We start from the raw sequence: 20,456 nt of genomic DNA on the forward strand, positions 1-20,456 counted from the left end.
CCAAAATACCTGTGGTGTTTCACAACCCAATGGCCACCACATAAGACCATAACTATCTTCCTTTGTCTTCCTGTCAGGCTAGCTTCGTCTCTGCGTGTGGCCCTAGGTTTTAAATGTGCTCTCCAAGAACCACTGGAATCACAACAGTAGACTCCAAAATAAAGAATTGTCTCAGCAAAGCAAAACCCCTCTGATGTAGAAGGGCACACCATCAGCTAAAAAGCTGGCAAGCCAGCACACAAAGCAAAGTCTGCTCTGAATCCTACCACAGCAGGACCCACCCCTCTGCTCAGATTGGTTGCACTCAGGTTCACAGTCTGCTCCTGATTATCTAGTTTGAATAGGGTAAAGTGTGTTTACATAAGATGGTTTTGAAATAAGATTAAGAGAACACAAGTAATCTCAAAGTACACTCACACCCTCTGCGATTTCTTGAACAGTCTGGATGTGTCTTAATGGCATTTTGAAAAAAAAAAAAACCAAGTTTAAGACAAAAGCTTATTTTATTTTATTTTTTTTTTTGGGGGGGGGGGTCTGGTCGTGGGGCCTGAACTCTGGGCCTGGCACTGTCACTGTTAAATTCTGTTTGTCAAAATTTGCCTTGTATTTTGTTTGGTATTGCCTACTTTTCCAACATTGACCACGTGGTTTTATCATATTGGGCAAAACAATATCACTTTGCCACTGGAATTCCAAAAAACTTATGGCCAATTTTCATTTTTTTAAAAAAAAACTTGTGTGCCTTGAAACGTTTATTTAAGTGTGTATATGTATGTGTGTGAACATGTTCAACATAATCTCATTGTAATACCTAAAAACTGTGTAAAAAGTTATCTTCTTCTATTTCTTGGTACTGATATTGCCTATCAAAAGTGTTGTTTGTTTTAAAGGAAACATCTTTATCAAGGGTAGTAGTAAAAGGAATGAGACCCAGCTCAGCTCCTAGCCAGCTGTGATAAAAAAACACCAGTAAGGAGATAAGAATTGTCTTACAATGTTTGTTCCTAGGGCTGGGAAGATGTCTCAGTGGTAGAATGCTTGCCTTGCATGCATGTGGTCCTGGGTTCAATTCCTCAGCACCACATAAGCAGAAAAAGCCAGAAGTGGTACTGTGGCTCAAGTGGTAGAGCACTAGTCTTGAGCTGAAGAGCTGAGGGACAGTGCCCAGGCCCAGAGTTCAGGCCTCACAACCAAAAATAAATAAATAAATAAAAATAAGAAGTTTGTTCCACGTATTTGTTTCTGTCTCAGAAAGTTTGAGTATGTAGCAGATGATATGAGTATGCCTTAAAAGACAGAGCTTATGAATAAAATTGGTATGTAATTGTTGGCTGTGATTTACATTAAAATTAGCATATCATTCTTTATGTCCATCTAAAGTCAAGTGTCTTTAACCAGTCTGTGTATAAATTTGTAAGCAACTAAGCAGGAGATTTGAGAATCCATCCGAAGGTCGCAGTGTAGCCCAGATCCTGCTTGGACCATCCTGCCTACCTTCACCATGGTAGATTGGACTCCTGCCTGACTGCAGGAGTCAGCTGATTCTTGGTAAAAGACTGCTTTAGATTTACACAAACCAAGACTCTTGTGAGACACTCTCTATAAACCTTACCCAGCCTGACCTGAAAAAGCCAGCTATGTTGTTATGCTATTGAAACATGTGTAGACCAGGAGAGCCTCTTGTGAACTTTAGTTATCAGGTTTTCCAGGCAGCCAAGCTTTACTCTAGCTATACTATATCTATGCTCAAACTCTCATCCCATCTATTGAGTTTTGTCATTGCAGAGTTCTGGCAAGTATTTGTTGATCAATTCTTGACAGGGTGCAGGTAAGCTCTACTTGTTCCCATTGATCTCCTTGTTGCTTTACTTGGTAATAATAAAGTGTTTTTGTGGCAAAGATTGCAGTTCAAAGCTAGCCCGGGCAGAAAAATCCCTCTGAGACTATCTGCCATCTAACCAGCAAAGAGCCATGCTAAAAGCATGGCTCAAAAATTAACCGGGGGGGGGGGGGGGGGGGGGGGGGGGAGGGGTGGAGAGGAGGGGAGGGGGGAGATGGGAAGGGATGGGAAGAGGAAACAAAGGAGGAGGCAACAACACTTGATAAGAAATGTACTCATGGGCTGGGAAGGTGGCTCAGTGGTAGATCACTTGCCTTGCATGCCTGAGGCCCTGGGTTCGATTCCTCAGCACCACATAAGCAAAAACAAAAAAGCCGGAAGTGGCGCTTGAGCTAAAGAGCTGAGGGACAGCGCCCAGGCCCAGAGTTCAGGCCCCACGACCAGACTTCCCCCCCCCCCCCCCCCCCCCCCGCAAAAGAAAGAAAGAAGTTAAGAAGCTTGTCCATATCTGTCTAACTTCTAACTGAACAGGAATTTACATTCTTGCCTTTGTTGCCTGCTATTTATAGGAAATGATCAAGGTCTTACCAGGCCCATAACTACTTCAATCCAGCCCTAGCTTCTGACTGGTTATGGGCTCATGGAAAAGGAATAGGCTGGACTCGATCATCAATAGACAAGGACTGTTGATGAGGAACAGAGAGGGGCATAGACCTTCCTGTGGGTTTGGAGGTTGTGCAGAGAGTTGGGACAGGAGCTGGGTTTGTATGCGAGGTTCAAGCAAGGAGACAGAGGTTAATGAAAAGCCACTGTGTCAGAAGATGGGGGCCTGTCAGTTGGGCCCACAATGGGATGTGTACAGCTGGGCTTAGGTGGATTGCCCTGTCTGCACTTCAAACGAGTTCACACATACCTGGGATTTTGCCTGGGGTCTGTGTGGGCCTGAGACAAAGGGTGGGGGTCAATCCTTCATATTCCATCTTCAGATACATACAATGATCGGGCAAGTCCTTCATATAGGATCTTTGGATACATAAAAAGAATTGGGCTGAGAGAGGCGTAACATGGAGTTATGAGAACAAAGCAGATTCCCATCATTTGGAACCTGAAGGAATATAAAGGTGGAGGGACTTTGTGGTCTTTTCTGACTACTTCCTGCTGGCATGGGGCATCAAGGAATCTTGATGCTGGGTCTTCAGGGTCCAGGTCTGCACTGAGCAGGGGAGTGTGAGCCAGGCCTCTGGTTGCCTGCAGTGAACAGGATGGCTTGCTTTGCTCCCAGGTCCTGAGTGAGGGCTGTTATCCTGTTAGAGAGAAACTTGAAAAAGGTGAGATCAGGCAAAAGGCTGACAAGGTGGCAGGACTGGTTGATACGAATGACACAGGAAAACACACGTGGGCACAAGCCGGAAAAGTTCCATTTGGAGCATGAGCCCATAACCAGTCAGAGGCTAGGGCTGGATTGGAGTGGTTAGGGGTCGGCTGAGAGGTCCCCATCATTTCCTGTAAATAGCAGGTAACAAAGGCAAGAATTCCTGTCCAGTTAGAAGGTAGACAGTATAGCCATTAGATAGACAGCTTCTTAACTTATATCCTGACCTCCTGGCTCTGGTTAATTTTGAAAGGGCAGGCACAAAGTGCCTGAGGTGACATCATCTCCTCTTATTCCTCCCCACCTTGTTCATGAGCTTTGAACTCAAGGCCTGGGCACTGTCCCTAAGTACCTCTGCTCAAGGGTAGCTTTTGAGTCATAAGGTCATTTCGAGCAGTTGACTGGTTAATTATTGAGCCATGCTTCCAGCTTGTCACTTTGCTGATTAGTTGGGAGATAGATCCTCAGAGGGATTTTTTTTTCACCAAGGCTGGCTTTGAAGTGCAATCCTCAGAGCAAATGAGTCTTTGCCACAAGACCCCCCCCCCCTTTACTTCCAATTAAAGCAACAAGGAGATCTAATAGAAATATAGTTACTTTTAGTTGCATATAACACTTTAGGATACTGAGGCTAAGACATTGTTGGTGTCAGTAGGGCTTTGTGATTATAATAAAAAATGCAGGTGTTTGTTGGGTCTTCGTCCGTCCCACGAAAGAAGGACAGGGTCCGAGGAAAGGTAAGTGCAGCGCTAGCCCGTTCCCAGCCTCCCTCGGCCGGGGAGACAATCAGACATAGCGGAGAGCCAAATCCAGCAAGTAGAAAACTCGTTTATTAACAGAGAGCAGCCCTTTTTAAAGCCAAAAAGGGCGGGTGGCATAGCAAGGGAGGAAGAGGAACCAATCACTGTCAAGGTCACATCCTATCATGCACCTAAGCTTTCAGGGTCTGGTTAGGCACTGATCAGAAGGCAAATTGGGCTCTGCCCACTCAGCGCCATCTTTGCTGCCCATGTGCTCTGCAGGAGTTGATATCCTTTTAGCTCCGTATCCAAAGTAGCTTATATATTAAATTGAGAAAATGTCATTTGAGTTAATAAATTATTCATTTGAAGGACCCTTGACATAAGCACTTAAGTGAACTTTGGTTTATACAAACAATTACTTTCATAGATGGAACGTAAAAATGAGACGTTAGTTTTTAATGTAAATCACAGCCAACTTAATTACATACCAACTTTACTTATAGGCTCTATCTTTTCAGTACCAAAAAATAGAAGAAGATATCTTTTTACACCATGATAACAGTTTTTATGTATTACAATAAGATTATGATGAACATGTTCACACACACACACAGACATACATCTGTACAAAAGTTTTAAGGTGCACTTGGGTTTTTTTATTATTTTTTTATTATTTTTTTGATCGGTTGTGGGGCTTGTACTCTGGGCCTGGGCGCTGTCCTTCAGCTCTTCAGCTCAAGGCGAGTACTCTACCACTTGAGCTACAATGCCACTTCTGGTTTTCTAGTGGTTTTTACTGGAGATAAGAGTCTCACAGACTTTCTTGCCCAGGCTGGCTTTGAACATTGATCCTCGGATCTCAGCCTCCTGAGTAGCTAGGACTACAGGCGTGAGCCACCAGTGCCCAGCCTGTTTTTTTTTTTAAAGAAAGAACATCGCCATAACTTTTTGGGATTTCCAGCAGCAAAATGATATTATTTTGCTCATTATGATAAAACCATGTGGTCAATGTTAGAACAGTAGGCAATACCAAGCAAAATACAAGGCAATATTTTGACAAACAGAATTTAACAAAATTTCCATGGTTAAACATTGATGACAAGAATAGAAAACCTTTAAATCAGCTTTGGTGATGAGGCACATTAGTTTATGAATTGAATATCTTAATACCTAGAAGGGTGAAGAGGTGTAAGCTTGGTGGAAGAGTGGGGATTAAAAAAAATATATCATGTGGCCCTTGTCCCTTCCTAGGTGACAGCTTCCAGGGCCTGTAGAGAGAATTGGGGGAGGGCCCCCAATAAGTTTGTAAGGGGAGGAGGTAGCACTCTTTTTGTGTGTTTTTTGTCAGTCATGGGGCTTGAACTCTGGGCCTGGGCGCTGTCCCTCAGCAATTCAGTTCAAATCTAGAGCTCTACCACTGGAGCCACAGCACCACTTCCCATTTTCCGAGTGGTTTATTGGAGATAAGAGTCTCATGGACTTTCCTGCCCCGGCTAGCTTTGAACCACAATCCTCAGATCTCAGCCTTCTGAGTAGCTAGGATTACAGGTGTGAGCCACCGGGCACCTAGTTTGGAGGCAGCACTTTTAACTGGAAGACATTTAAAAAGAAGATGTGGCCTAATGAAGGTATTGAAAAGTGTATGAGTAATTGGATAGAGTGCTATCGGAAAAGGTGAGAGGGAGGGATTTCTCTTCTGCTGCCTCCTAGAGGGGAAATTAAGAATCCAGATTTTGAAGTGGATGCACTCAGGAAAGCAAAAAGGATTGGATCACTGTCTGAGTCCCAAGACAAAGAAAGGACTGGTTTGTTTTTATTATGGGATTTTGGGGGGTGGGGAGAGAGAGAGCAGCTGGCCCCAGTGATTTTGCCAGACAGCCACTCTCAGTGACAGACTAAAGGAGCAGAGGCCCATTTATTTGGGTTTGGAAGGGAAGATGGTGTATTAGCCATAGAGGGGGGTGGAAAAAAATAAAATTGTCTTCAGCTGGTTCATATACCAGTAAGTGTAGCCACTATACCACTAGAGAGCACTGTCTAGCAGCAAATACTGCTCCCACCATGAAGCCTAAACAGTTAATAGGAAGTTTACAGAGGAAGTCTAAATGAGTAGTGTTCAAACACTCATTAATATTAAAGTTTTACTTTATCACTTAAAAATGATAACCATTATAAATGTTGCTGATTAACTTATGACCTCTTCAGCAACCTGGCTTGGAACCACATTTTAAAATACATATTTGGGGCTGGGAAGGTAGCTCAGTAGAGTGCATGCCTTGCAAGCATGAGGCCCTGGGTTCGATTCCTCAGTACCACATAAACAGAAAAAGCTGGAAATGGCTCTGTGGCTCCAGTGGTAGAGCGCTAGCCTTGAGCTGAAGAGCTGAGGGATAGCACCCAGACCCAGAGTTCAGGCCCCATGACCCGCAAAAAAATAAATAAATAAAATACATATTTGCCGGGCACCGGTGGCTCACGGCCTGTAATCCTACCTACTCAGAAGACTGAGATCTGAGGATCGCGGTTCAAAACCAGCCCAGGCATGAAAGTCTATGAGACTCTTTTTTTTTTTTTGGCCCAGTCGTGGGGCCTGAACTCTAGGCCTGGGTGCTGTCCCTCAGCTCTTCAGCTCAAGGCTAGCGCTCTACCACTTGAGCCACAGTGCCACTTCCGGCTCTTTTCTTTTTTGCTTATGTGGTGCTGAGGAATTGAACCCAGGGCCTCATGCATGCAAGGCTGAACCACCTTCCCAGCCCCCTATGAGACTCATCTCCAATAAACCACCAGAAAACCAGAAGTGGCACTGTGGCTCGAGTGGTAGAGCGCTCGCCTTGAGCTGAAGAGTGCAGGGACAGCGCCCAAACTCAGAGTTCAAACCCCATGACCGACAAAAAAAAAACAAAACAAAACATATTCATCCTGCTATGTCCCCCTATGGGAGAGTATCTGTATGATAATTCCCCTTTCTAGAAAAGAACTACTTTTTTTTTTGTCGGTCATGGGGCTTGAACTCTGGGTCTGGACCCTGTCCCTGAGCAATTCAGCTCTAGGCTAGTGTTCTACCACTTAAGCCACAGCACCACTTCCAGTTTTCTGGTGGTTAATTGGAGATAAGAATCTCACAGACTTTCCCACCTGCCCACTCTGGCTTTAAACCATATCCTCAGATCTCCGCCTCCTGAGTAGCTAGGATTACAGGCGTGAGCCACCAGTGCCCAGCAAGAGGCACATTTTTTATTTCAGCAGATGGGGCCTTCTTGCTCTCAGGAGACAGCACCACATTAAAATCACCAGAAATGTATGGAATGGCATTTTCTACCAGCGGCAATATTGGTCCAAACTAAGATTAAAAATAAAACAGTAAGGGGCTGGGAAAGTGGCTCAGTGGTAGAGTGCTTGCCTTGCATGCACGAAGCCCTGGGTTCCATTCCTCAACACCACATAAGCAGAAAAGGTAGAAGTGGCGCTGTGGCTCAAGTGGTAGAGTGCTAGCCTTGAGCTGAAGAGCTGAGGGACAGCGCCCAGACCCAGAGTTCAGGCCCCTCAACCGATCAAAAGAAAAAAAAAAAAAAAAACCAAACAGTAAATGTAACTCCTCCACTGTACATCACCTCAATAATTATGATAAAAAATTAACAAATAAAATAGGGTTCGGAACAAGCAGTGACATGGTCCTAAAGTCCCAGTTTCTTTTTTTTTTTCTTCTTCTTGGTATGTATGGTATGTCTGACTTTTCCAGGGCTTGAATCAGGGTCTGGGTGCTGACCCTGAGCTTTTTTGCTCAAGGTTGGTGCTCTACCACTTAATACACAGTTCCACTGCTGGCTTTTTGGTGGTTAATTGGAGATTCAAGTCTCATGGACACATCCTAGGGCTTGGACTCAAGGGCTGGATGTTGTCCCTGAGCTTTTTTGCTCAAAGCTAGCATTCTACTCCTTGAGCCACAGCTCCATTTTCAGCTTTTTTTTAGTAGTTTATTCGAGATACAAGTCTCACAGATTTTCCTGCCCAGACTGACTTCAAACCATGATCCTCAGACATCAGCTTCCTGAGTGGGTAAGCTGAAAGATGTGAACCACTGCTGCCTGGCTAAGACCCACATTTTTTAGGTTCAGATCCTTCCCCCAGCCTGATCAGTACTTGCTGGAGCCTGCCGGCAACGAAGAGGAATCCTGAATTAGGGGGCGAGGATGAGGAAAAAAAAAAAAAAAACAAGACAAGGTCAACTGGTAGAAAGTAAAACAAACTCTGTCGACATAGCAAAGCAATCCCGGACACCTGGTGTTATTTAAGTAAGCTAGTTTCTTGTATGTGCCTTCAAGTGAGCACAGGGGTCAAGATGACCTTTGAGCTTTACTGTCAGCTCCCAACAGGTACTGAAGACCCCCATGCCCACCCCAAGTCTGCCAGGATCCCTTCTTCACACCAGCATAGACTTGGCTAATTTTCCTCAGGGCCAAGAACCCAGCTTTTAGACAACTTGCCCATGATCTCAGGCTACCGTGGCAGGGAGAATATCTGAACCTAAAGGACAGAAAACAATTCCAGGGTACCAGAGGGGCAGTCACCATGGTGACCTGAAGAAGAGTTACATATCTGCTTGTCCGGCCTGCTTAAGCCTTCTGAGGTGTTAGCCACATTCTGAGCAGTAAGGCATAGGGCACAGCGCATAGGGTGACAGCTCAGTGGGGTGACACCACCAGTACTCTGCCACCTCTACAGCACTCATGGCCCCATTGTCCTGGCCCTGGTACACTCTCTGTGGTCTGTCTGTCCCTGGGAAGGGCAGGAAGGAGAGAGACACCAAGCTGTCTATTCTCTTCTGGGTGTTTGTCTGTTTGTTTTGTTGGTGATGGGGCTTGAACTCAGGGCCTGGGTGCTGTCCCACTTTGAGCTTCACTTTTGGTTTTTGAAGGTTAACAAGGACTTTTCTGCCAGAGCTGTTGCCGGGGCTGGCTTTGAACCGTGATCCTCAGATCTCAGCCTCCAGAGTAGCTAGGATTACAGGTGTGAGCCACTGGCGCCTGGCTGTCTGTTCCCTTCTGTTGACTCATGAACCTGATCTTCATCTTCCTTCCTAAATGACAATGGGCCTCATTCCTGCTCAGACCTGCCCCCAGCAAGTCTTCTAACCAGACGGGCGCTCATAGGTGAGGCTCTGCACAGGTTCTTGCTCCTCCCTTCTCTACCTGTGTTGTTATCTGCCTCTGGCAAGTGTTATGACTGTGCCTGGCAGAGCTGTGTATCCAAAAGGGCTTCAATAGATGGTTGTACAGAAGCAAATAGATAGGTCTAGGGGCTTGTCTGTTCCTTTGCAGAAGAATACAATAGCAGATGACATATGTCCTCTTACCATCTGACAATACCTCCCTGGGCTTTTACAATCTGAACTTGTTTAACCAGCAGCAATCCTAAGAGTTAGCACTATAATTGTTCACACCTTACAGATGAACCACACTGACACACTGAGCAATTGGGAAACTCATCCAAGATCACACAGTGAGCAAGACACAGAGCAAGACCAGCTCCATGGGAGCGGGGAGTTTCCCCTGCTCTGTCATTTTCCTCCTAAACATACGTGCTGTCACAGGTTCCCTATTCTTGACTGCATGGAAGCAGGGGAGAACTGTGGAAGACCAGTCCACAGACTTTCCAGAGAGAAGAACCCTGATGGTACTGTGTTCCAGGGAAAGGCTTTGGATCTCACTCTAATGATTCAGGAAACCCAAAAGGACAATAATTTCACTAAGTGAGAGAAAAGTCAATTTGAGAAGCACTAGGCTAGGCATTCGTGACTTGTGTTTGTAATCCTAACTATTGGGAGGAGGATCCTACTTGGGAGGAGGATCCGAGGATCAAGGTTCAAAGCCAGTCAGGGCAGGAAAGTCTCTGAGACTCTTATCTCCAATTAACCAGCAAAAATCTAGAAGTGGACCTGTGGCTCAAGTGAGCAAAAAAGTCAAGGGACACTGCCCAGGCTGTGTACTGGAGTTCAACTCCAGTACCAGCACGACGACAAAGGAAAAGAGAAGAGAAAGAAGCACCACATCGCATTAACTAAGAACCAGCAGCGCCCTCTCTATTCCAGACACAAGCACGTGGCTGTGGGCACAGGGAGGGTTTGCATCTGGTCCTGCACCTGTTCTCTACACTGATGCAGGTCCTGTGGTTCAGGTTTCCATGGAGTTAGGATGGTGTTGAAGCTGGGATGAGAGGCTTGAGCCACTGAGGCTCGTCTGTTTCCTCCTTTTACTTCCTTCTCCCTCCACCACAGAAACCTACTCAAAATTTTCCCTCCTCAAGCCACACCCTTTCTAAAGATTTGCTCACCACATCACTGAGCCACCTTCCCAGCCCCACCAGCCTCTTGGTGTAAAGCTGTACTGGGTACATGTTACAGGTGCTTTTTCTTCAGCCCTCAACTTGGTCTTGAACTTGGGGTGGGAATCCACACGGATAACTTGGATCATTTATTTTTTTTGATCAGTTGTGGGGCTTGAACTCTGGGTCTGAACACTGTCCTTCAGCTCTTCAGCTCAAGGCTAGCGTTCTACCACTTGAGCCACAGCGTCACTTCTGGTTTTCTGAGTGGTTTATTGGAGATAAGAGTATCACGGACTTTCCTGCCCCAGCTGGCTTTGAACCACGATCCTCAGATCTCAGCCTCCTGAGTAGTGAGGATGACAGGCATGAGCTAGCGGTGCCCGGCAGCTTGGGTCATTTCTGATAGCTGCCACAACAAATCACCACCAACTCAGAGGCTGATGACACATATATTACCTTACAGCTCTTGAAGGCAGAAGTCCTAGGGACAAGGGAAGGACAGGCCATTGCCCCCCTGGAGGCTGCAGGAAAGGATTCAGCCTGTCAAAGTCACCTGCATTCCTGGCTCATGGTCACTTTCTCCAGCACCAAAGCGAGAGAATAGCACCTGACCTTTGCTCCCGTCACATTTCCTGTGTCTCACATAAGGACCCTGAGATTATGCCAGATGCACCTGGCAGCCCAGGCTACCCTCTCCACATCAAGAGCCTCAATCACAGCTGCGCACTAGGTGGTTCGGAGTTATAATCCCAGCTACTGAGGAGGTAGAAGGATTGCTAGTTTTTTGTTTCAAGAAAAAAGAAAGAAAAAGAAGGAAGAAAGAAGAGAAGAAAAGGTAGTATAAAGAAGGGAAGGGAAGGGAAGGGAAGGAAAAGGAAAAAATCCTTAATCACATCTGCAAAGCAACACTAGAAGGCCCTGGAAAACTGATGTGCATGTTTTGGGGGAGGAGCACTCCCTTATCACCATAACAACCTGTGCCAGCTCCAAACCACTTCTCTGTCTTTCAAGAACCACAGCTCACGGGGGCAGTGGTAGAGCGCTTGCCTAGCAGGCATGAAGCCTTGGGTTCCTCAGTACCACATAAATAGAAAAAAGCTGGAAGTGATGCTATGGCTCAAGTGGTAGATTGCTAGCCTTGAGCAAAAAGAAGCTCAGAGACAGTGCCTAGGCCCTGAGCTCAAGCCCCAGGATGGGGTTGGGGGGGAGACAAAAACAAACAAAAAGGTAGCTCAGCGGTAGAGTGCTTGCCTTGCATGCATGAAGTCCTGGGTTCAATTCCTCAGCACCACATAAGCAGAAAAAGCTGGAAGTAGCACTGTGGTTCAAGTGGTAGAGCACTAGCCTTGAGCCAAAGAGCTGAGCGTCAGCGCCCAGGCCCAGATAAGAGTCTCATGGATTTTCCTGCCCAGGCTGGCTTTGAACTGTAATTCTCAGATCTCAGCCTCGTGAATAGCTAGGATTATAGGCATGAGCCACCAATGCCTAGCTTTTATTTTATTTTTTAATTTTATTTGTCAGTCATGGGTCTTGAACTCTGGGCCTGAGGGACAGTGCCACTTCCGGTTTTCTGGTGGTTAATTGGAGATAAGAGTCTCATGGACTTTTTTGCCAAGGCTGGCTTTGAATCTTGATCCTCAGATCTCAGCCTCCTGAGTAGCTAGGATTGCAGGCGTGAGCCACCGGTGCCCGGCTTATTTTATTTTTTAACAATGTAAAATATACAATAGTTTTAGCCATTATAATTCCTCCCATCATCCACTTCTTAATCTTTTTATGTAGAGGCCGGTCAGCAGATCAAGGAGCAACTTCCTTAAAGTTTTAACACACCAGTGCTTTGATAAATGATATTTGTTACTGGGAGCTGTGGGATTTTTGTTACTTTTTTGGAGGGTTGTTATAAAGATGAGATTGCAGCTATAAGTAACAAGATGTGCTAAACTTGCCTTTCCCCAAATTCAAGCTTGCATGGACATTTGGCTGAAAGATGTTCTAAAAATAAAGCAGTATATATAGACGTAGTCTGTTGGGTTTGTTTGCAAGGCCATCCATTTTCATAACTCTGTTCTCTTTACTGTTCACAGTTCCCTAGTCTGTGATTTATATTGGCTTAGTAGACAAGGATAGGATAGCCAGATGTCCCAGATTTCGATGGAGATAATTGTTGATGTTTTTCTGTCACCATAACAAAGAATTGCGCTATGATTTGCACACTAATTATTGAGGTCATGAGATTAGGAAATTTTTTTTGTATGTGTGCCAGTACTGGGGTTTGAATTTGGGGCCTGAGTGCTGTCCTTCCCCCCCCCCCCTTTTTTTTTTAAATTATTATGAAGGCCAGCCTTCTTCCATTTTTGGCTTTTTGGTTGTTTATTGAAGATAAAAGTCTCACAGACTTTCCTGCCCAGGCTGGCTTCTAACTGCAATTCTCAGATCTTGTCCTGCTGAACAGCTAGATGACAGGCATGAGCCACTGGGGTAGCCTGGCTACCTTCTTTGATTCACTACTCAGGAGGATCTTACCTTAGCCACCAGCTTGGACAACATACAGAGACCCGGTTTCAAAATTAAAGTAAATACACAAATAAATGTGATCCTCCTACCACAGCCTCTCCAGTAGCTGTGATTACAGGCACCAGCCGCCATGCCAGTCTATATATAAGAGGACTGTTTGAACCATAGAATTCAAAACCAATCTGGGCATCACAGAGACTCCATCTCAGAAAAATAAATAAACACGGTCATGGAAGGAGCAGAGGCCAGCACGACCACATGAAGAGCAACGATTTCCAGGAAGGCACTCGGGGCCCGACTGGCGAGGAGGCCGAGTCCAGGCAGCCAGGGACTCGGCTGGGGAGAAACTGAGTCACGCGGAGAACCTAATTGTCCCTAGATGTCAAAATCGTTAATGGCACACGCTCGGATCCAAGGGCTGAGGTGACCCGGAAGGCGGGCGCCGTTCTGAGGCTTCCTGCGGAGAGGATCCAGACCGGGCCAGCCCCCTGCCGACCTCGCCGTGCCTCGGGGGCGTCGTCCGGCCCGAGCTGCAGGCAGACCTCGTGTGACCTTCCGCGGTGCGTCCGGATGGGGGCCGCGGAAGCCTTGGCTTGGCAAAGGCGAGCACGGGCATTTGGTAGCAAATAACAGGCTCACGTCCAAGTTACTCAGCGCGCTTTCCTCCCTCGCTGGCTGCTTCAATCAGGCCCCTGGCCGACCCGTCCTAGGCTTCGGCCGCCGCCTGGGGTGGGGGTGCGTCCCAGCTCGCTCCCCGCCCCGCCCCGCTCCCGGACCAAGCCCGCAGCAGCAGCCCGCAGAGGGGGCAGCCCGGCCGGCGTCGGGGCGTTCCACGGCCCCTCCTCGCTGGGGCGGGCCCGACACCCGCGGCCTGGTTCGCGCTGCCTCCCAGAACTTGGCTCTCCCCGTGCGGCTGCTCGGAGCTCGGCGGGGCTCCCCACACGCACCCCGCAGGGCGCCCCCTTCCTGGGGGCCAGCGGCCGCCCAGCCAGCCGCGCGCCCGCCCCGCCATGTCGTCCTGCAGCCGCGTGGCGCTGGTGACCGGAGCCAACAAGGGCATCGGCTTCGCCATCACGCGCGAGCTGTGCCGCCAGTTCTCCGGGGACGTGGTGCTCACGGCGCGGGACGAGCCGCGGGGCCGGGCGGCCGTGCAGCAGCTGCAGGCCGAGGGCCTGAGCCCGCGCTTCCACCCGCTGGACATCGACGACCCGCAGAGCATCCGCGCCCTGCGCGACTTCCTGCTCAAGGAGTACGGGGGGCTCAACGTGCTGGTCAATAACGCGGGCATCGCCTTCAAGAGTAGGTGCGGGGCCGGGGTAGGGAGTCCCTGGGTGCAGGGTAGCGAGTCCCGGGTGGCACCGACCGATCGGCGGGGATGCGCCCATTCCCCCCCCCTCCCCCCCGCGGGCCGGGCCGGGCCGGGCTGGGCGGGACTCAGCTTCCCCGTGGATCGCTGAGCGCAGCGCGCCCCGCCTGCCTGCCGCTCCCGCCTGCGGCCTGTGGGGGCCTGTGCCCCGCCCCGGGCCCTCCCGGAACTTTCTCGGGCCGTGGCTGAACGCCGAGTCTCCCAACTCACTCTGGGCTGGCGCCGTGCGCGGAACAAGGGCGCATTCATAGCGCCTACCCGCACCGCTGCCCAGGCCGGAAGCGCGACCCCGGGACTCGGCACCCACTCGCGCGTCGGCGCCGCTCAGGACGGGGCTGAGGGGGGCGCGTCGGGAAGCGGGCTCGGCTCCCTCCTCCAGGGGGCTGTACTTTCTAGATGCATCTTTCTTGGGGGGCCGGGGAGGGGGGAAGGACGTCCCAAGAGATGGCTCATTCCTAACCAAATGCTCCACTGAGAAAGTTGCCAAGCGTGGAGCGTGCTGGGAATATAATATACAGTGATGCGCACGCCAGCTTCATGGATGGGGTAAAAGGAAGGATGGGGGACAGGTCTCCATCTCCTCTGTCCTGGGCTCTCCGGCCACCAGGATTCTTCCCCCCCCCCCCAAAAAAAGCCTCCAACTCGGTCTGAGGGCTTTGGGGAGCCCGGAGAGGGAGGGGCGAGTTCCTCCCGCCCACCCCACGCCCAGCAGCTTTCTGCCTTTGGCTGAGAAGTTTGGCGGATTAATACCGCACTTCCTCGGCAACAGGTGTTAGGAACCCTCTGCGTGCCGCCTGTTCAGGGGGCCCCCGGATGTCCAAGGCTAGACACGCACTGTCCACGCAGCAGCTTGGGCACACGCTTGCCGAGTCAAAACGCACATTTTAGTGCACCATCCGCCTGGGCTGCACAGGAAGACCCCCATCTCAGCATCTGACGCTGAGCTCCAGTGGCTCATGCCTGGAAGCAGAGCTCCTCCTCGGGAAGCTGAGATCAGAGGATCCCAAGATCAAAGTCAACCAAGGCAGGCAATTGTGAGACATGCTTATCTCCGATTTACCAGCAAAAAGCTGGATGTGGAGATGTGGGCTCAAGTGGTGATGCGCCAGCTTAGAGGGGGGGAAAGCAACAACTCAAGGCCCTGAGTTCAAGCCCCAGTACTCTCTCACACACACACTTGCAATTAGCACACTACACACAGCCACCTATGCCTAGGTTTGAGAAGCTGTAAGGGATCCAAGTTCTCCTGCATCATGGCTGGACAGCTGTGACCTTCCCAGTGACCTGCAGACTTGTCAGGTGATGTCCTTGAGAACCACCAATTCCTGGTTTAAAGTTGTTTGAAAGTTAGCTTGTTTCTCCTTTAATTAGTTATGTGAAAGGATTGTTGATTTCACAATAGTTTTATGAGAAATGTGTGGCTTTCTCTTTGAAAGTGGATGACCCAACGCCCTTTGACATTCAAGCTGAAGTGACTCTGAAGACGAACTTTTTTGCCACTAGGAATGTCTGCATGGAGTTACTGCCCATCGTGAAACCCCATGGTAAGACCAGGTGTGGATGTCGGCTTGGCCCCAGGCCCTGGGAACTCAGCCTGCAGGAGTTAACCAGGGCTTCCATGTCTTTGTTGGAAGGAAAAAAGTAAAAACTGCCTTACTCTCTGAATGTCCCACCCTTCTCTTGCACATTTTTACCATTTGTGTCCAAACATATATATGGCTTATCATAAGTTTCTTGGGATTGGTGTCATAAACTCAGCACACTGACAAGACACTGGACATTCCCAACGGGCCTTGATCATTCTCAATGATTCCTTCTCCAGCAGCCAAGGACAGGCCCACAGCTGGCTTGTCTGGGGGCCTGTGGGATGGTATCTGGTCTACCACTATGATTTTTTTTCTATTTTTTTTTATGGGGGCAGGTATTTGAGCACTGTTAGGTCCCTCAGTTTTTTCATTGAAGCTAATGCTCTGCTACTTGAGCCACAGCTCCACTTCCAGCCCTTTTGGTGGCTAGAGATAAGAATCTCAGGGACTTTCCTGTCTTAGCTGGCTAGCTTCTATCTGTGATATGCAGGTCTCGGCCTTCTGAGTAGCTGGGAGTAGTAGGAGTGAGTCATAGGCACTCAGCAGAATTACTTTTTTTCACTTCGATAAATATTATTTTGTAAGATCAGATGCACATAAGCATTGAACCTTTGTGTTCCTCTCCTGAGAATAATCCAGAGGTTACTTTTAACTTTTGTCTTGCTTATGTGTTCTATTGAGTAAACGGGTGAAGTGACATTGAACCACTAGAGGGAGCTACTGGACTGCTCTTTCTAGCCCATAGCTCAGGACCAGAAGAGTCCCCTGGATCTCAGAGAAGGGTGCTGTTGGTTGGGGTGGGGAGAGGGGGGAAATGCGCTAGTTTCCTGGGTGACCCTTTGTCATCTCCTGGGGCTTGAACTCGGAACCTGGATGCTGTCCCTGAGCTTCTTTTGTTCAAGGCTAGCACTTCTGGCTTTTTGGTGGCTAACTGAAGATAAGAGCTAGCCCAGGCTAGCTTTAAACTGTGATCCTCAGATCTCAGCCTCCTGAGTAGCGAGGATTGCAGGCATGAGCCACTAGCACCTGGCTCGGAAATATTGACCCAAATCTAAACCCTAAGAAAATTCTACCCATCCAAATTAGGCAGTGGCCTACAAAATACAGATCTGCACTTTTCATTGTCAACGACACTTGATGAAAATAGATTACTTTTAGAGATATGACAACTAAATGAAATCCATGCTCCCATACTAGAACCTGGAGTGGCATACACAAAAACTATAAAGGAACATGGTTAAGATGGGAGCGTTGGAGCTTTGTGGTTGTATAGGACATGTCCTCCTTACTATGTGGGCTAGTAGGATCCACTGCTTCCCTATCTGTGGATTCAACCAACTAGAGGTTTAAAACTATTTGGAGGGAAAGGTTGTATCTGCACTGGACATGTGCAGAGGGTTTCTTCATCCCTAAACAATACCATATAGTTGCTATTTACATTAGACTAGGTATGTATTATAATTAATCTAGAGATGATTTGTTTGAAGTATATGGGGATACAGGAGATGATGTGTAAGTTACATGCAAATACGCTGCCATCAGATGGAAGAGACGTGAGCACCTGCAGATCTAGGTGTGTGGGGAGATCTGGAACTACTCACAGACAGAGGGGCCACTGGAAATACTCAAATATTCAAGGTTAGCAGAGCACTGGTGGCTTACATCTGTAATCCTAGGTTCTTAAAAAGCTGAGATCTGAGGATCAAGGTTTGAAGCTAGCTGTCAGACAAGTCTGTGGGACTTGTATCTCCAATTAGTTGTTAAAAAGCCAGAAGTGGAAATGTGATTCAAGTAGCAGAGTGCCCAGTTTTGAGTGTATAAGTCAAAAAGGGCACAAGGCCCTTAGTTCAAGCCCTAGGACTGGCACACAAAATACAAGAGGTCGGGGAGAGAATATTACGACAGCAAAGAAGTACATATTACATTGGGAGGGAGAGGGAAAAAAAAAGGGAAGAAAGGCTCAAGAGTTGTAGGTCCCTAGGGGATCACTGGGGGCTGTTTGTCAAGGACAGATGGAGAATATCTCTCCTTGGGGCTCTGGCTCTCAACAGTGTCCAACAGATTTCCATGCACCCCAAATGTGCATCTGGGCTACCATTCAGAAAATGAAGCCAAATCTAGAGATCTCATTGGATGAAGTGAATGCAGATTCAGAATACAGTGTTAGAACCCCCCCCCCCCCCACACACACACCCATGGCTGGGCACCAGTGGCTCTCCCCTGTAATCCTAACTCTACAGCTGGGATGATAGGTGTGCCTCACCATGCCCAAGCTATTGGTTGGGAAGGGGTCTTGCATATATGTCCAAACTGGCCTCAAACCACAATCCTCCTATTTCCACCTCTTACATAGCTAGGATTACAGGGCTGCCATTATACCCAGTTTGATTTTGCTAACTAACTGCCTAGGATATCCTGAAACCACAATCCTCCCACTTCCAGTTCCCATGTAGTAGAAAGTACAGGAATGTGCTTCAGCGGAAGCTGTGAATTATTATCAATATAAACAGCAATACCTATTAGCTGTTGAATACTAACAAACATAATATTATTCTTAATGAATCAGAACCATCCTGGTTTAGGCATTCAAGCAGAGAAATGGCTCCCCATGGCATTAGGAAATTGTGCACACCTGGGATTGAGAGCTTTGGTCCTGTTCCACACCGTGGGTTCATAAGAACCTGGAATGTACACGTAGGAAGATATAGCAAGTGTAGCAAGGTGTTTTATAAATGCCATGAGTCAGTGACACCATAATTGGTTAGGAACAAAGTTGGACCGAAATGGGTCCAGGCAAGACTTTCTTTATCAGGACAGTCTGCTTGAGCTAGATAGGAGATATGGCTCTGGAGAGAGGAAGCTAATACAGGAAGATTCCCATCAAAAGTTTCCTTAGGGCCGGGAAGGTGGCTCAGTGGTAGAGTGCTTGCCTCGCATGCATGAGACCCTGGGCTCGATTCCTCAGCACCACATAAGCAGAAAACACTGGAAGTGGCACTGTGGCTCAAGTGGTAGAACACTAGCCTTGAGCTGAAGAGCTGAGGAACAGTGCCCAGGCCCAGAATTCAAGCCCCATGATCAACAAAGAAAAAAAAAAGTTTCCTTACACAAAGTTCTTTTATGCAAATAAAGGACTCAAGCTTGCAGAGTAGCCAGGCCTGACTGGTCCAGGTGTTGGCCCAGTTGTAGGCAGTTCAGGTGTCAGCTTTGGCCACACAGGTAAGGCATGTTTTAAGGAGTCTGGTCATTGCCTGCATCTGTGTGAGTATGGTATGTTTGTAGCTATATTTTTAACTCAAGGGCTGCCTGGGAGCCCTGGAAGCCCTGGGATCCCATTTATATCCTTGTTTGGCCTTGCTATGAAAGCTAACAACAGGGGCTCTTCCCAACCTCTCAGCATTATATTCCCAACACACTGGTGTGTGGCTTTTATGCCTTCTAGACTCGCTTCATAATTTTATCAGTGTCTAACTACACCATGGCTTGGCAGCAAGTGCTTCTTTGTGATGGACTTCCATTGTTTGCTTCCTGTCACAGGGAGAGTAGTAAATATCAGCAGTTTCCAGGGGTCCAAAGCTCTTGAAGACTGCAGCGAAGATCTCCAGGAAAAATTCCGATGCGACACACTCACAGAGCAGGACCTGGTGGACCTCATGAAAAAGTTTGTGGAAGACACAAAAAATGAGATGCATGAAAGAGAAGGCTGGCCCAACTCAGCTTATGGGGTGTCCAAGTTGGGAGTCACTGTCTTGTCAAGAATCCTGGCCCGGAGGCTGGATGAGAAGAGAAAGGCTGACAGGATCCTGCTAAATGCCTGCTGCCCTGGCTGGGTGAAGACAGACATGGCTGGGGACCAGGGCTCCAGGACTGTGGAGGAGGGGGCCGAGACCCCTGTCTACTTGGCCCTCCTGCCTCCAGATGCAACGGAGCCTCAAGGACAGCTAGTCCGCGATAAAGTTGTACAAACTTGGTGACCATCAGCTTCTTAGCTTAATGTTTAATAAATGGTGGAAGGAAGGAAGGAATGGATTCTGATGGGCAGTTTGATTCTATTTCTATCATTACAAAGAAATGTCCATTTGAGTCTTCTCAAATGGGAGAAGGATGTCCAGCTCCAGAATTTGGGGCTAGACCATTTTACCTTTTTTTGTTGGTGGTGGTGGTCAAGGGGCTTGAACTCAGAGCTTGGGTACTGTCCCTGAGCTTTCTCACTCAAGGCTAGTGCTCTACCACTTTGACTCAGTGCCACTTGTGGTTTTCTGGTGGTTAATTGGAGATGAGAGTCTCAAGGACTTTCCTGCTCGGGTTGGCTTTGAACTGTGATCCTCAGATCTTAGTCTCCTGAGTAGCTAGGATTACAGGTGTGAGCCACCAGTGCTTGACCCATTTTGCTATTTCAGAGAAAAATTATTATTTTTTTTTTTTTTTTGGTGCCAGTAGTGGGGCTTGATCTCAGGGTCTTGTGCTCTTGGTTACCTTTTTTCACTCAAGGCTAGTACTTTACTACTTGAGCTAAACTTCCACCTCCAGTTTTTTGGTGGTTTCTTGGAGGTAAGAGTCTCATGGAACTTTCCTGCTCAGGCTAGTTTTGAACCATGATCCTCAGAGCTCAGCTTCATGAGAAGCTAAGATTGCAGGTATGAGCCACCAATGCCTGGCACCATTGCCATACTTTTTAGCCTGAGAAAGAATAGAACATGCAGCAGTCTCA

General features: G+C 47.9%; 1 protein-coding gene across 1 annotated transcript; it reads left to right on the top strand.

Moving 5' to 3' along the window:
• The first annotated feature begins 13,783 nt into the window (after positions 1-13,783).
• Positions 13,784-19,743, top strand: LOC122114220 (carbonyl reductase [NADPH] 3). The gene is made up of 3 exons (XM_042687219.1): positions 13,784-14,092; positions 15,596-15,703; positions 19,283-19,743. Exons 1-3 carry the CDS (start codon positions 13,804-13,806, stop codon positions 19,717-19,719), a joined length of 834 nt encoding a protein of 277 aa, XP_042543153.1. The 5' UTR covers positions 13,784-13,803; the 3' UTR covers positions 19,720-19,743.
• The last annotated feature ends 713 nt before the right edge of the window (positions 19,744-20,456 follow it).

Source organism: Dipodomys spectabilis, unplaced genomic scaffold, assembly GCF_019054845.1.
Source record: "Dipodomys spectabilis isolate Male_0828 unplaced genomic scaffold, ASM1905484v1 ptg000107l, whole genome shotgun sequence".
NCBI classification, from domain to species: domain Eukaryota; kingdom Metazoa; phylum Chordata; class Mammalia; order Rodentia; family Heteromyidae; genus Dipodomys; species Dipodomys spectabilis.